Consider the following 16,274-nt stretch of genomic DNA (forward strand, 5'->3'; position numbering starts at 1 on the left):
TTTTAAGATAAAAACATGTCTATATTGCATGTTCAAACCTTATCATTCATATTAACAGATTAATAGATGTTTTCTCCAGGAATATAGGCCTATACGTTTGGAAAGTTTAAAGAAATTCTTATTTAGTGCATTACACTAAATTCACTAGATTTTAGTCGACTAAATCTACTATATAGATTTAGTTGACTAAAATGCTATTAAAATGAACTCAAATTAAACTAAAACAATTCAGATTACTAAATTATGTCAAATTAAATGGCATTTTAGTCAAAAGAGTATGACTAAAACTAAATCAAAATTTGCTGTCAAAATGAACACTGCAACCAACAAAGAAAGGATACAGTAGTGAAAAGCATGCTTAAAATAATGAGAAATAAGAGACGTGATGTGATGTGTGAAGAAAATAATAAACTTTTTTTTTTAACTGCGTTTTTTTATCATTTCCAATCAAATTCAGAGTATGAAAGTATTTAACGGTGTCTATTTAGAACACATAAACTGCTATCTATGAAATTTTATTAAAATTATTATTAAAATGAAAACGGCATTTCCACCACAATGTTATCAAATACAAAACAGTTTGAGATGTGGTGAAAATGACATTTGTTGGTTCAGAAAGTAAGTGCGAAAGTGCCTATACTTGAAGAAACACTGTGTATACAAACCATGTTAGCATTTAAAAATTCAAAAAGGCCAATAATAGTTTCCAAGCAGCAAAAATACAGGTGCATCTCAATAAATTAGAATGTCGTGGAAAAGTTCAGACGTGAGTAGCAGTGCAAAAAGGACTCAATAAAATAGCATGATATTAGAAGCAGAGAGAATAAAGGATGAAGTGACGGAGAGAGATAAGTTAAGATTTACAACACAGGAAGCTTGTTAAATATTAATATTTCATCAGTTTATAAAGGCTGGTGAAGAAAGAAAAATATGTTTGAGTTATGAAGAAAGTAAAGTTTGAAAAAAGTGCGCAAACTAGAGCATGTGGCACAAAAGGCATTTGGTATATTTTAAGGCAGTACGTGTCTACACGGGAACAGCTGTCCCTGTCAGAAACAATGCAAAAGCAATGTTAAAACAGACAGGACTAGACAGAGACTGAATGTCACCTGAGTCTGAATTCGGTTGAGTCCTCTGAACCACAGGATCTGTCCTCGTCTCAGCTCTCTCTCGGCATAGTCAATCTCATCCTCATCCTCAGCTAGCTCTTCTTCCATGATCTCGTCTTGAGTCATCCCATGGCCCGCTTCTTTTAGACACTTCAGCTGATGTGTTGGCACTGATGCTATCACCTAGAGAGAAAACAATACAATAAAGTACAATTAAAACTGATATTTTGGAAACTCATTTTCTGTTTTTGAGATCTTCTAGAATAGAAAAGCAGTCGATTGCAGCACTTACCTGTCCCCAGATCAGCTCTCCCATTCCCACAAACAGGCACCAAAGCCACTGCTCCGCATTTAAGGGAGAACAGCTGAAGGGTTTCCCACCAAACTGCACAATCACAATCTACAAAGCATAAACACAGATACGGGAGTGGAGTGGTTTACTTCCATCCATGTGTGAAGCACAAATGCATCAAAATGTAAGAATATATATGAGGGAAAGTATTTCAGTTAAAACTTCCTTGCCATGTAACAAATGCATTTTTTTAAAGTTCAGATATGCCATATAGTCTCTTTTCTAATTCATGTGAGGACATAAAAATGGCATGTACATATTAAAAAAATAATTATTAATCTATTTATATTATAGTTAAAAATAATAATAATAATAATAATATAAATAGAAACAATAAAAAATATTTAAACCCATGATCTTTAAAATGGTTTCAGATAAATTATATCATACCACACTGCTTAAGATTTAATTTCAGCTACCACAAAGATTTGGGATAAGAAAAAGTTGTTTTTTTTTTAGAAAAGAAAACTTTTATTAAGCAAGGACACAATAAATTGATCAAAAGTGACAGTAAAAAAAAAAGAAGATATTTCAAATAAATGTAATTTTTTCTAACTTTATATTAATCTAAGAATCGTGAAAAAAAACTGTATCATCGTTTCCACAAGTATATTAAACAGCACAATTGTTTTCAACATTGATAATAAGAAACGTTTCTTGAGCAGCAAATCAGAATGATTTCTGAAGGATCATGTGCCACTGAAGACTGGAGTAAATTATGCTGAAAATTCAGCTTTGCCATCACAGGAAAAAATTACACTTTAAAGTATATTACAACACTTATTTTAGACTGTAATAATACTTCAAAATATTACTGTTTTTACTATATTTTTGATCAAATAAATGCAGCCTTGGTGAGCATAAGACACTTCTTTAATAATCATTAAAAAGCCCAAACATTTTAATGGTTGCATATGTATATATGGCATTTGTTTATAAAGACCATTAAACAAGTAGAAATGGAAATCAAATAATCTAGACTTAAATATCTGGAGATATGCGTTCACCTGTATTGCGAAGGTCCCCAGCACAATTGAACAGAAGATGGGGTTTGCGAAGATTCCATCGAACACGTTCCTCTCTCCATGGATCTTACGGGCATTGATCTCATTGAAGAGTTGCATGAGGACAAAGGTGTTAAAGATGATGGTGTAATGCTCAGAGGGAGGAGAGTGAAGTAGGGCATTACGTCCACTGTCTATGTCAAAGATCTTCTCACCTGAGAGGAAAAAAAACAAAACACCAACTGTAATATTGACTGATAACAGATTTGACGCACATTAATTGTGCAACCTTGCAGACATCAGAAGAAAGAGAAAGAAGGTTATGTATAGATCAAATCCTTTGACAGAACCAGTGTGCAATGTACCATACCTACAAAGAGCAGGGTGAAGATGATGGTAAGCTGGAACACTGCATGTCCAAGGATGTTCTTCATCATGGTTCTGGATATGAGGGGGTTGTTTCGGCCGTAGGGCTTCCTCAGGAGCAATGCTTCGTTGGGCGGCTCGGTGGCAAGAGCCAGAGAAGCAAACGTGTCCATGATCAGATTAACCCACAGCATCTGCACAGCCTTAAGGGATGAATCCTACATACACCAAAACAGACCAAAAGAAATAAAGAGGTAAATAACTAAATCACAGATTAAATGTCAGGTTATACTAGTGCATATATACACTACCATTCAAATGTTTCAGTTGGTAAGATGTCTTTGAATTAAGTCTTTTAAGATGACCAAGGCTGAATTTATGTGATCATAAATAGTGTAAAAACAGTAATATTGTGAGGTATTATAACAACTTTAAAATATCTGTTTGTTAAATAAATTTTGTGGAATTTTTAGCATCATTACTCCAGTCTTCAGTGTCACATAATCCTTCACAAATCATTCTAATATGCTGATTTGGTGTTCAAGAAACAATTTTTATTATTATCAATCTTGAAAACGGTTGTGCTGCTTAATATTTTTGTGAAAACAATAATATATTTTTTTTCAGGATTCTTTAATGAATAGAAAGTTCAAAAGAACAGTATTTATTGGAAGCAAATACATTTTTTTAAACATCTTACTGACCCCAAATCTTTGAATGGAAGTATGTAGACATATATAAGTATATGCATGTACCTGCGTGATGCAGGCACCAGTGAAGGCTACTATGACAGCCACCACATTCACTGTGAGCTGAAACTGTAAGAATTTGGAGATGCTGTCATACACATTCCGTCCCCACATCACAGCCTTTACTATGCTGGAGAAGTTATCGTCCGTCAGGATGATGTCAGAGGCCTCCTTGGCCACATCTGTACCAGCAATGCCCTATGCAAACAGAGAAATCGATTACTATTTTTGAACATTCACACATCTTTGAATCTGGTATGTTTCAACTTAATATTGAATTTAAAAATAAGAATTACAATTTTGCTTTCACACTTGTGTATTCCAGCTGTTATACACCTGCTTGAACTTTTCAAATGAACTTGAAGGGTGGTTTGGAAGATGGCTTTCATACTAATCAAAGAAACAAACTTTACTGTCAATCAAACCTGAGCCTAACCAAAACCTCTAGTGTAAAAGCAACATTCATGTGCACTGAATGTCTCATATTTAGATCCAGTTGGTTTTATCATTGCACTATGTGTAACAGAATCTTAAAAATAGATGGCAATCTTTCACATATTTAGTGGATGGATCTTCTCACCATTGCAAACCCCACATCAGCTTTCTTCAGAGCAGGTCCGTCATTTGTGCCGTCACCGGTGACTGCAACCACCTGCCTTTGTTCTACAATGGTGCTGTCTATGATACCTGAACACAAGACATACACAAAATAAAAAAAATCCTAATAATCGATTCGAGACCAAAAGATCTGTAATGTAAAGTTGGCCAATATGCTGAAAAAAAATTATCATCTTCGACATCAGGAAAAGCTTGGTATCTCTGCTGAAGTCAGCATAAATGTCATCATATCACTTTTACATTATGAGAGAATTCCATTAAGGACATAATGGAATGGTAATCATCCCCATAGGAACAAGGTATGAACGCAACTGAGGGAGAGACTCACCCTTGACTAGTGTGTGTTTGTCTGTAGGGGAGGAACGAGCAAGAACTCTGAGCTTGGGCCAAATTTTGTCAATGCGCTCTTGCTCAACCTGCAAAAAAGTTGAAAAGAAAAATTAATATCTACACCACCATTATAAAGTTTGGGTTCGCTAGGATTTTTTCATGTTTTTTAGAAAAGACTCTTATGCTCACCCAGGATTAATTCACTTGATCAAAAATACAGTAAAAACATTAATATTGTGAAATATTATTATTTAAATTTTTTTTTAAATTCTATTTTAATAGATGTTTTTTTTTAAATGCTGCTTATTATTTTTGTGGAAATTGTGATACTTTTTTCAGGATTGAAAAAAAAAATCAGAATGATGAATAGAAAGTTCTAATAAAAACAACATTGTCTTTATACATCATATCTTTATACATAATAACATTGTCTTTACTGTCACTTTTGATCAATTTAATGTATCCTTGCTGAATTAAAGTATTATTTCTTTGAAAAAAAACACAAAAAAAACTTTTGAACAGCAATATTGTATATGTAACTTCATATATCATCACTCATCTAGATATTTTTAGCATTTCATTTACACTGTATTTGCGCATGTTATGTTTTTTGAATGAAACTTGGCAATAAGGATTTGGCAATAAAGCAATAAAGATTTATATAGAAATAGTTCCTGCATAAGCTCCATACTACAAAACATGGAAGTATACCTCTCCTTTCTCATTTCTGATTCGCCTGTTGAATTCCTTCCCTTCCATGCACAGGAAGTCGTCGCCAGGATGGATGATGCCACATTTGGCAGCAATGGCACGTGCAGTGTTTATGTTGTCACCTGTCACCATACGCACAGTGATGCCTGCTCGTTGGCACTTCCTGATGGCTTCTGGGACCTGATTGGAATTATAATCAGCAAATCAGAACAGATAGCAATATCATAATTATGCCTTTTAAGTCTTCTTATGATTAATGATTCTCAGAGGTTAAAGGGTATGTGCAGTTTCTTAGGTAAATAGGAGAGATAAACTAAAAACTAAGAGTACACACATATCCAAGACAGTAAACTGGTCAGTATACCTCAGGTCGAACAGGGTCTTCAATGCCGACCACGGTGATGCAGGTAAGGTTGGAGACAATGTCTGTCTCATTGTCCCAATCTGGCATGGGGTCAGCTGGGAGCTCCCGGTAAGCGATGCATATCGTACGAAGGCCATCGCATGCCATCGGTTCAATCACTTTCTTCACCATTTCATCTTTGTCCCGTGGCCTAAAAGCACGAGCCTCATCGTCACGTCCCAAGATGAACGAGCACCTGAGATGAAGGCAGAACTGTTAAAAAATTTTTACACTGCATTTTTTTGACAAAGACTGCACTTTTCAAAATTTACCCAGAAGCCAGTTAGAAAGAGGTGAGATTCCTGTTAACACTTACCCTATATTTATTTTCAGAACGCTTTTTAGACAAATAATTTTCAGAAAACTTCAGAACACTCTTACTCTCCATTGTTTTGTTCTTCCAGCAGTGTATGGTTAAAATAGTCTCTGAATTAAATATCTATCAAGACTGATTTTTTTGTCTTTTCTATTTGGCACTTTTCATAAATTAGGTACAAATTAGGCCTCGAAGAAAGTAGTAGTCTTTAGTTTGAACATTTTTTAACAAATGGCCAGTGAAACAAGATGCTTAACCTTCGCAAAATGTTGATTATCAAAATCAGAACTAAATCTTATAAATATATAGAATAAATAAAATACACTAGCATTTAAGTGTTTGACATCAGTAATATTTTTTGCTTTTGAAAAATGCTTGTTCACCAAAGCTGCATTTATTTGATCAAAAATACAGTTAAAACAGTATTACTACGAAATATTTGTATAATCTAATACCTGTTTTCTATTTTAATATATTTTAAAACAATTTATTCCTATAATGGCAAAGCTGAATTTTCAGCATCATTAATCCAGTCTTCAGTGTCAAATGATCCTTCAGAAATCATTCTAATATGCTGCTTTGCTGCTCAAGAAACATGTCCTATTATTATCAATGTTGAAAACTGCTATACATTGTCTCTTTTCAGGATTTTTCCATAAACAAATTAAAACGGCATTTATTTTAAAAAGAACGTCTCAGGTTACTTATGTAACCATGGTTCCCTGAGTAGGGAACGAGACACTGCATCCTCTAGGGGTCGCTATGGGGAACGCCTCGTCGTGACCCGTGTCTGAAGCATACATTGAAAAAACACCAACTCGTTGGCCGGCGACAGCCATGACGTCACTACCGGTGCGACTATAGTATAAATAGATGTGTGCTCCCGGCGCCTATTTATACTATAGTCGCACCGGTAGTGACGTCATGGCTGTCGCCGGCCAACGAGTTGGTGTTTTTTCAATGTATGCTTCAGACACGGGTCACGACGAGGCGTTCCCCATAGCGACCCCTAGAGGACGCAGTTCGAAGTTCCCATGAAAGGGAAATGTTAGTTATCCCAGACAAAACTTTCGAATGTTAGTGTATATAAATCATAAATAAAGTGCAACTGTTTTTAGTACAATTATTATCAGTTCAACAGATAATGTTATATGTCATCTTAACATTGCACATTACTATTGCAATTTTAAAAATCACCACGTATACAAAGACATCATTTACTTTCGGAGCAGGATCTCAGAGGCTCCTTTGCTGTATAAGCGGAAGCTTCCATCAGGCATCTGAATGACGGTGCTCATGGATTTTCTGACAGAATTAAAGGTGTAGACTTTATAGAGCTTCTCTTCTGGGATCTGCTCCCTCACAGCTTGGTAGTCCTGCTTCAGGCCCAGCACGAGTCCCAGCAGAGCACATTCTGTCTTATTACCCACTTGTTTGGGCAGCCCACCTTCCTTATCTGCAGCCTGGGAAGAAGAGGTGAAGAGAGTGGAAGACAGAGTAAATTAAAAGATGAAATGACGGTCGTAACTGTAGTGAAATCACTGTAATGCATGGCCTCTAATGGTTTACTGCTTTACTAAAAGCCTCTCACCATTATTTTGGAGGTGTAGGCGCAATTCACAGCAATAGCACTGGTGATGAGCTCCAGTGTCTTTGGGTTAATCTGGTCTGGTCTTGGGATGTCGCGGAAGTGCTGGTCCCTTACATAAATCTGCACTACTGTCATCCGGTTAGTGGTGAGGGTCCCTGTTTTATCTGAGCAAATAGCAGTGGCATTGCCCATAGTCTCACATGCGTCCAAATGACGCACCAGGTTATTGTCCTTCATCATTTTCTGTGGAAAGGCATTGATGGGAAGTGTTAAAATGTTAGTGGCACTTGCCAGTGTGAATGTGTGTGTGTAAATGACACTTCCATGATGGACACAACTTCACAAAAACAGGTGCATTCTTCGACATAACTTTTAAGAAACTACTAATTATTCATTTCTAACTCACCTTTACGGAGTAGGCCAATGATATAGTGACAGCCAGTGGCAAACCCTCTGGCACAGCCACCACCAGAACTGTAACTCCGATGATGAAGAATTTGACAAAGTACTGCACATAAATAGGTGTGCATTCTGTCAACCAGACCCGTCCCTGAATGACAAACGTTTCGATCACGAAGTACAGCATCAGGATAATCACAGTGATGGCGGACATCACCAGACCTGGAATATATCATACATCTTTGATTGCTGAGAAACCTTATAGCACACCTCTTCTCAAAGAGATGCACAATTTGAGATATCATCCACAAAAAAATTTAGTTAATAACTGAACAAAATATATACTACCGAACAAAATAACTGAACAAAATATATACTACCGTCCAAAAGTTTGGGGTTGATAAGTTTTACTAAAGAAGTCTCCCATGCTCATCAAGACTGAAATTATTTGATCAAAAATACAATAAAAACAGTAATATTGTGAGATAATATTAACATTTAAAATAACTTTCTATTTTATATATATTTTAAAATGTAATTTACTGGAAAAGTTTAATTTTCAGCAGCCATTACTCCAGTCTTCAGTGTCACATGATGCTTCAGAAATCATTGTAATATGCTGATTTGGTGCTCAGTAAATATTTCTTATTATTGTGCAGTTGTGCTGCTTAACATTTTTTGTGGGAACCATGATACTTTTTTCAGTATTCTGATAAATAGAAAGTTCAAAAGAACAGCATTTATTTGAAATAGATTTATTTTGTAAAATAAAATAAAAAAAAGCCTTTAGTCACTTTTGATCAATTTAATATAAGCATTTATTTCTGTAAGATTTATTTTTTGGCGCTTTTGCCTTTATTATATAGAACAGTGGAGAGCAGACAGGAAACAAATGGGGACAGAGAGAGGAGAATGGGATTGGAAAAGCATGAGCTGGGACTCAAACTCGGGTTCCCCAAAGCGCAGCTGCACTATATGTCGGAGCGCTGTCCACTAGACTGTCGGCTCTGACAGGAGTATTTATTTCTTTCAAAGAAAAAAAAAACTGACCCCAAACTTTTGGATGGTAGTGCATAACATCATAATTTATGTACGAGTCAGATAAATGTGGTAAATCAAATGAAATAACCCCATATTTTATCAAGTAAATACCTTAGTCAGAATACCCACTTAATGTAACAAAATATTCATTTATTTTGGGTGATACAAAAAACTAGATTGAGAAAGAGACCGATTGTTCTTTTTATAAATCTTGCTTGATAAAAGCATTTGCAAGTGCTATATTAGTATCTTATTATAGTGTTATATTTCAATTTCACAAATAAACGTGCAGCATTTTGTTCAAGCAATAATAAAAGGACACATTTTGTTTATAATTTGTCTTAAATCTCATTTTGTAAAAAAAAAAGAAATTGTGAATCGAATCGTGAAATCAAAACCGTGAATCGAATCGTGAGTTGAGTGAATCGTTACATTCCTACCCAAAACTAATTATATCTCATGTTTAACCACTATAGACATCAGAGCCATCGCCAAATTCCCAAAGAACTGGCCGAGGTAAGGCTGCTCTCGGCGGGTTCATGAGCGCTGAACGGCCTCTGACGCCCTGGAGCTCACATCTCCCAAAACGTCGAAGCAAATTTTCAAATAGAAGTTATCTTTATTAACAAACCGCATATTTGAAGTCTAAGCAAGTACATTCTTGTCTAAACAGCTTTCTTTCTAAAAAACTACATTCCGTGACACAAAAACAGTATTATTTATAAAATTATAGTGGATTTGGTCGTCTGCCATGACACCCGCTGTGAGAAATACTGCAAGCGGAGTGATACAAACAGTGAATTGGTTGGAGCTCTGTTATCACTAGAATATCGCACTCCTCTCAGCCAATCAGATTCAAGGACCACAAAGAACTGTTGTATAAATATATATATATATATTAATGACCCCAAACTTTTAAACAGTATTGTGTAACTTAGAGGTTCAGTAAAACTCCTATCCCTGAGTATTAGCAAATCCAAAGCTTGACATAAAAAAGATAACACGATCAGAAGAACTTGACCTAACATTAGACTTCCCCACCTGCTTTCCCGATTTGCACTGCCAGCTTGGTGAGTTTGCCCTGAAGAACTGATTTCTCCTTCTTGGGCACACTAGCTTTTTTCTTTTCTTTTTCCTCCACTTCCCCACCTTCTGCACTCTTCAGAGGCTGCATCTCCATGGCAACAGCCTCATCCTGTTTCTTAGCTATAGTGGGTGGAGACAAAGTAATCAAGCAAGTAGAATGATAGGCAATTGTTAAAAATGTTCAGAATAGCAAACTACACACTTTTTGCGGTTTGCAGTATGTATACTGCGCACAGTATGCACAATATCATTATTTGATCTGACTGACAAAAGACATTTTACAAAATGTAACTAAATATAATAATATCTTAAATTAATTCATAAAGATAAATATTATTTTTTATTTCTCTGTTAATAATGATAACAATTATAAAAATTATTATTATTTGTATACCATGATAGCAGGATGGTACTCACTACACGCAAAGTTATGAGTTCAATGTGACTGTAGCAGACTACAATATGAAATGCTTGTTACATTATTTCACATAAATGTTTAGACAAAATAGTAGGCAGTATACAGTAATTACTGTGCAGTCTGCAGTTTTTCATTCTGAAAATTGCTTGTCATAATAATGATTTTATCTCACCATAAATCTATCTGAACATGCCTCTTAAAAGTGATAACTCAATTCTAAATCAGTCTTGAGTCACCTTTATTTTGATTGTTCTCCAGGGTGCCATCTTGTTTCCCTGTGAAAGTTAATGCAGACATTTAAATAAAACAAATATAATTTCTGCTGCTTGAGGTCAATGTAGCTGACATGAGAGAACAATAAATTGCATGAGAAAGAAAACATGAAACATGGAGGGATAATATTTGACAGATATGGAGAGCTAAAACCAGGATGTCTGTTTAGGAGTCATCTTTCTATTGTGAATGTCACCTACCATTTATGATGTTGTGTTCTTTGGCTTCAACACTGGAGAACAGCATGGATGAATTACTATTGACCTCTGATAGAATTGTTGGAAACAGAGGATAGGACAAAAATGGAGGTGGTATGTAAAGACAAAATAAAACCTAAATGCTGAACAAAAGCAATGAAAAATCAACTCAAATGAGTGTGCAACATTTCTGAGCATTTCAATGCATTGAATAGAATTGACCCAGACCATTAGACATTTTGTATCTGGATAATTCTATATGGGTATTCGAGCAAAATTGATTTTTCTTTTTTGATGTGAATGTTTATTCATGCTCAATTTTAACCACCATTTATAAAATAGTTTGAAGAACTGTCAGATGCCAACCTTTCTTGCAGTCTTTCTTCTCCTCCTCCAACTCTCCGGCCCCCAAGAGGGTGAAGATGATGCCCGTTTGAGAGTTGACACCAACAGCGGTCACCAACATTTTCCCAGAGCCCTCCATTACATGAGTGCCTGAGTTTCGTGAAACACAGAGAAGATTTTTACAGTAAATATTTTCAACAATGTCTTCACAGCTCTTCAAACACCAGTTATTACATACTTTTATGTCTTTCGTATCACTCAGCAGTCTCTCACTTTTTTTACTAATCCAAATTAAAATAGCTTATTGGCGCCATCTTGTGACTCAAAATGGTTAGCTACTGACTAAAGGACTTCAGTATTCATTTTAATATATATTTTGAGCATAAAAACCTTTATAGATGACTAGAAGCTCAGGTGTCTCCAGTTATAGCATGTTTAATCTCAAACAATTAATTACATTTAATCGTTTATACAAATAATATTTTAGGGAAATATAATTTCAGGAAATTAAAAGAGTCACAAAAATCTTTTAAATTCATATTAAAAAACAGTATCTTAATCTACAGGATTTTGTCATCTCAAGGTGAGGGTAATGGAAAATATAAGCATATACTGTTATTCCATCATTGTCCAATGGATAGCCTCGTGTAATGTATTGTTGTTATTTGTTGTGCTCACACTAGCCCCTGCACTTGTCTAAACCAAGGATCAAAATTAAAGCTGAAGTCTCTTCCATGGCCTTTCCTTTTAGTGTGTAATACAATTAAACTGAACCAGATTGCTTCTTTGTTCCCTGATTCATTGCACATTAATTCTTGCTTTCTTTACCAGGATTTTGTCTTGTTTTCCAGCAAAAAAAATCAGAACACCCAAAAAAAATAAAAAATAAGTACATAAATAAAATACACATAAATGTACTTGAAAAGCAATTTTGTTACAATAACATTTGTTTTCAAACACTGGATTTTGAATTAAGTTCACTTTTCCTACCCCATTGTTATTTAATAATTTAGTGAGGTTTATGTCTATTGCCAACGAGAGAAGATATTTTACAGAGATAAACAAGACAAAATTACTGATTAAGACAATTATGTTGTACAGCATGCATTTCCTTCTTCACAACAGAAGCCTTCAAACATACATGTTGAGAAGAGATGCCTCTCCCATAATGGCTGAGAAAATAATATGCACCCCTTGATGATTAATTGCATAAGCTGATGAATGACAAAAAAGGCTTGTCAATAAAACAAACAAAAAAAAAAAACATTTTCATGGAAGCTAGTCATCTGAAAGTTCAGAAACATGTACAGAAGCAAGAGATCCTTATTGAAACAACATGGAGATCTTATGCAAACAAGAGTTTGCCCAAGAGTTTCACTGGATTATCAAAAATTAATCTTGATAAATCAAAGCAGTTTTAAATTAAGAAACTCCTGCCTTCAAAACAAGTTCTCCCTCAGGCCATCCACCTCCTCAATGACCTGAAGAACTGACTGCACAGGCTGGAACTGATCCAGTACCACTATACTTTAATCTACCATCATATATCATATATATGAGATCATATTAAATAATAAACTGTTTTTAGTATTTAAACCTGAAAATTAACATGAAAGTGTAGGATTTTGAAAACTGTTAAAACAAAAAAACTGCTATAATGTAGGTTAATAATCAAATAAAAATTGATCATTAAGAAACAAAAGGTCTTGTTTTGGTCATTAAGAGACAAAACTTGTACAAAAGGTCAGATCTTCTCACTCTTTATTTTAGAATGTAATTTATGGCAAAGCCAAATTTCCAGCAGCCATTACTCCAGTAAAAGAACAGCATTTATTTGAAAAAGAAATCTTTTATAATGATTATAAATGTCTTTACTGTCACTTTTGATCAATTTAATACATCCGCTCTGAATAAAAGTATTAATTTCTTCTTCAAAAACAACACTTATTGACCCTAAACTTTCAAACGGCTTGTTGTTGAAAATATAGGCAAATCAAGCAATCCTGATTCTGTATTGGACACTCGAGCGAGTCAACGATATTCAGATTTTTTTCTTTGCCACAAATTAGTATTCATTATTCTTTGTTAATGTCAATTCAGTTATGTGAGTCCACTCTAATCATGTTACACAAGCATTTTTTACATCAAATGTCTAAAAGCATGTTATGTTTCCATCAATTCCATTTCCCATTTTTCTTTCACACTTGATTATGCTGAGCTCGTGTGGTAGCACTGCGTGTGTGGCCAATCGGAGAAACAGATGCTGCTCTGGTGAGCTGCGATCATTGGAAAGAAATGACAGAGCAGGTCTCTGGAGGGCCTAACACAAATCTGAGCCTCTGTCCAGGAAGCACAGATGAGGGAGGAAGCTGATTAACCTGTTTATCAGACCTCAGGGACGTTCTCTCATTAAATCAGTCAATGAGATTTAGCCCAAACACTGAGTGTTAAAGTATTGACAGAATACTTTGGTTCAATTGAATTCTGTATTAGTTTAATTCAGATGGATTGCGATAATGTCACCCTAAATTAATTGATACTGGTAATTCTATGAAGACTTACAGTATACTACACACGTGACATCGCCATATAAATAAAGGGAATAGTGCCCCTGGGAATAAGCATCCTGCTCAAGCAAACAGAACACCCTTTGCATGTTCAAGCCTGCAACCCTTTGGATTTTTAACCACTACTACTAGTCTGTCCCAGCAAGGCCGGTGCGAGCTCAACTGCCGCTCTAGGCAAAACCCTACCGTGCCGCCCCAACTTCACATTCACAATTAAACACGATCTTTAAAGGGGTCATATGATGCCCATTTTCCACAAGTTGATATGATTCTTTAGGGTCTTAATGAAAAGTCTGTAACATAGTTTGGTGTAATACAATTAAACTGAACCAGATTGCTTCTTTGTTCCCTGATTCATTGCACATTAATTCTTGCTTTCTTTACCAGGATTTTGTCTTGTTTTCCAGCAAAAAAAATCAGAACACCCAAAAAAAATAAAAAATAAGTACATAAATAAAATACACATAAATGTACTTGAAAAGCAATTTTGTTACAATAACATTTGTTTTCAAACACTGGATTTTGAATTAAGTTCACTTTTCCTACCCCATTGTTATTTAATAATTTAGTGAGGTTTATGTCTATTGCCAACGAGAGAAGATATTTTACAGAGATAAACAAGACAAAATTACTGATTAAGACAATTATGTTGTACAGCATGCATTTCCTTCTTCACAACAGAAGCCTTCAAACATACATGTTGAGAAGAGATGCCTCTCCCATAATGGCTGAGAAAATAATATGCACCCCTTGATGATTAATTGCATAAGCTGATGAATGACAAAAAAGGCTTGTCAATAAAACAAACAAAAAAAAAAAACATTTTCATGGAAGCTAGTCATCTGAAAGTTCAGAAACATGTACAGAAGCAAGAGATCCTTATTGAAACAACATGGAGATCTTATGCAAACAAGAGTTTGCCCAAGAGTTTCACTGGATTATCAAAAATTAATCTTGATAAATCAAAGCAGTTTTAAATTAAGAAACTCCTGCCTTCAAAACAAGTTCTCCCTCAGGCCATCCACCTCCTCAATGACCTGAAGAACTGACTGCACAGGCTGGAACTGATCCAGTACCACTATACTTTAATCTACCATCATATATCATATATATGAGATCATATTAAATAATAAACTGTTTTTAGTATTTAAACCTGAAAATTAACATGAAAGTGTAGGATTTTGAAAACTGTTAAAACAAAAAAACTGCTATAATGTAGGTTAATAATCAAATAAAAATTGATCATTAAGAAACAAAAGGTCTTGTTTTGGTCATTAAGAGACAAAACTTGTACAAAAGGTCAGATCTTCTCACTCTTTATTTTAGAATGTAATTTATGGCAAAGCCAAATTTCCAGCAGCCATTACTCCAGTAAAAGAACAGCATTTATTTGAAAAAGAAATCTTTTATAATGATTATAAATGTCTTTACTGTCACTTTTGATCAATTTAATACATCCGCTCTGAATAAAAGTATTAATTTCTTCTTCAAAAACAACACTTATTGACCCTAAACTTTCAAACGGCTTGTTGTTGAAAATATAGGCAAATCAAGCAATCCTGATTCTGTATTGGACACTCGAGCGAGTCAACGATATTCAGATTTTTTTCTTTGCCACAAATTAGTATTCATTATTCTTTGTTAATGTCAATTCAGTTATGTGAGTCCACTCTAATCATGTTACACAAGCATTTTTTACATCAAATGTCTAAAAGCATGTTATGTTTCCATCAATTCCATTTCCCATTTTTCTTTCACACTTGATTATGCTGAGCTCGTGTGGTAGCACTGCGTGTGTGGCCAATCGGAGAAACAGATGCTGCTCTGGTGAGCTGCGATCATTGGAAAGAAATGACAGAGCAGGTCTCTGGAGGGCCTAACACAAATCTGAGCCTCTGTCCAGGAAGCACAGATGAGGGAGGAAGCTGATTAACCTGTTTATCAGACCTCAGGGACGTTCTCTCATTAAATCAGTCAATGAGATTTAGCCCAAACACTGAGTGTTAAAGTATTGACAGAATACTTTGGTTCAATTGAATTCTGTATTAGTTTAATTCAGATGGATTGCGATAATGTCACCCTAAATTAATTGATACTGGTAATTCTATGAAGACTTACAGTATACTACACACGTGACATCGCCATATAAATAAAGGGAATAGTGCCCCTGGGAATAAGCATCCTGCTCAAGCAAACAGAACACCCTTTGCATGTTCAAGCCTGCAACCCTTTGGATTTTTAACCACTACTACTAGTCTGTCCCAGCAAGGCCGGTGCGAGCTCAACTGCCGCTCTAGGCAAAACCCTACCGTGCCGCCCCAACTTCACATTCACAATTAAACACGATCTTTAAAGGGGTCATATGATGCCCATTTTCCACAAGTTGATATGATTCTTTA

At 35.2% G+C, this 16,274-nt stretch overlaps 1 protein-coding gene across 6 annotated transcripts in view; it reads right to left on the bottom strand.

The window, feature by feature from the left end:
• Positions 1-16,274, bottom strand: part of LOC107699155 (plasma membrane calcium-transporting ATPase 3-like) — a 31,614-nt gene that overhangs the window by 5,348 nt on the left and 9,992 nt on the right. For 4 of the 6 annotated variants that reach the window (XM_016500366.1, XM_016500343.1, XM_016500352.1 and 1 more), the window contains exons 6-21: positions 11,330-11,458; positions 10,967-11,032; positions 10,730-10,768; positions 10,031-10,195; positions 7,956-8,170; positions 7,550-7,792; positions 7,180-7,421; positions 5,604-5,838; positions 5,240-5,419; positions 4,527-4,614; positions 4,161-4,267; positions 3,587-3,778; positions 2,836-3,049; positions 2,469-2,680; positions 1,402-1,509; positions 1,110-1,292 (exon numbers count right to left, since the gene is read on the bottom strand). In XM_016500366.1, coding sequence (XP_016355852.1) covers positions 1,110-1,292; positions 1,402-1,509; positions 2,469-2,680; positions 2,836-3,049; positions 3,587-3,778; positions 4,161-4,267; positions 4,527-4,614; positions 5,240-5,419; positions 5,604-5,838; positions 7,180-7,421; positions 7,550-7,792; positions 7,956-8,170; positions 10,031-10,195; positions 10,730-10,768; positions 10,967-11,032; positions 11,330-11,458 — 2,618 coding nt within the window. The remainder of the gene's footprint in view (positions 1-1,109; positions 1,293-1,401; positions 1,510-2,468; positions 2,681-2,835; positions 3,050-3,586; positions 3,779-4,160; positions 4,268-4,526; positions 4,615-5,239; positions 5,420-5,603; positions 5,839-7,179; positions 7,422-7,549; positions 7,793-7,955; positions 8,171-10,030; positions 10,196-10,729; positions 10,769-10,966; positions 11,033-11,329; positions 11,459-16,274) is intronic. The other 2 variants (XM_016500373.1, XM_016500360.1) reach the window with 1 other exon arrangement.

Source organism: Sinocyclocheilus anshuiensis, unplaced genomic scaffold (genome assembly GCF_001515605.1).
Source record: "Sinocyclocheilus anshuiensis isolate Anshui unplaced genomic scaffold, SAMN03320099.WGS_v1.1 scaffold477, whole genome shotgun sequence".
Lineage (NCBI taxonomy): Eukaryota > Metazoa > Chordata > Actinopteri > Cypriniformes > Cyprinidae > Sinocyclocheilus > Sinocyclocheilus anshuiensis.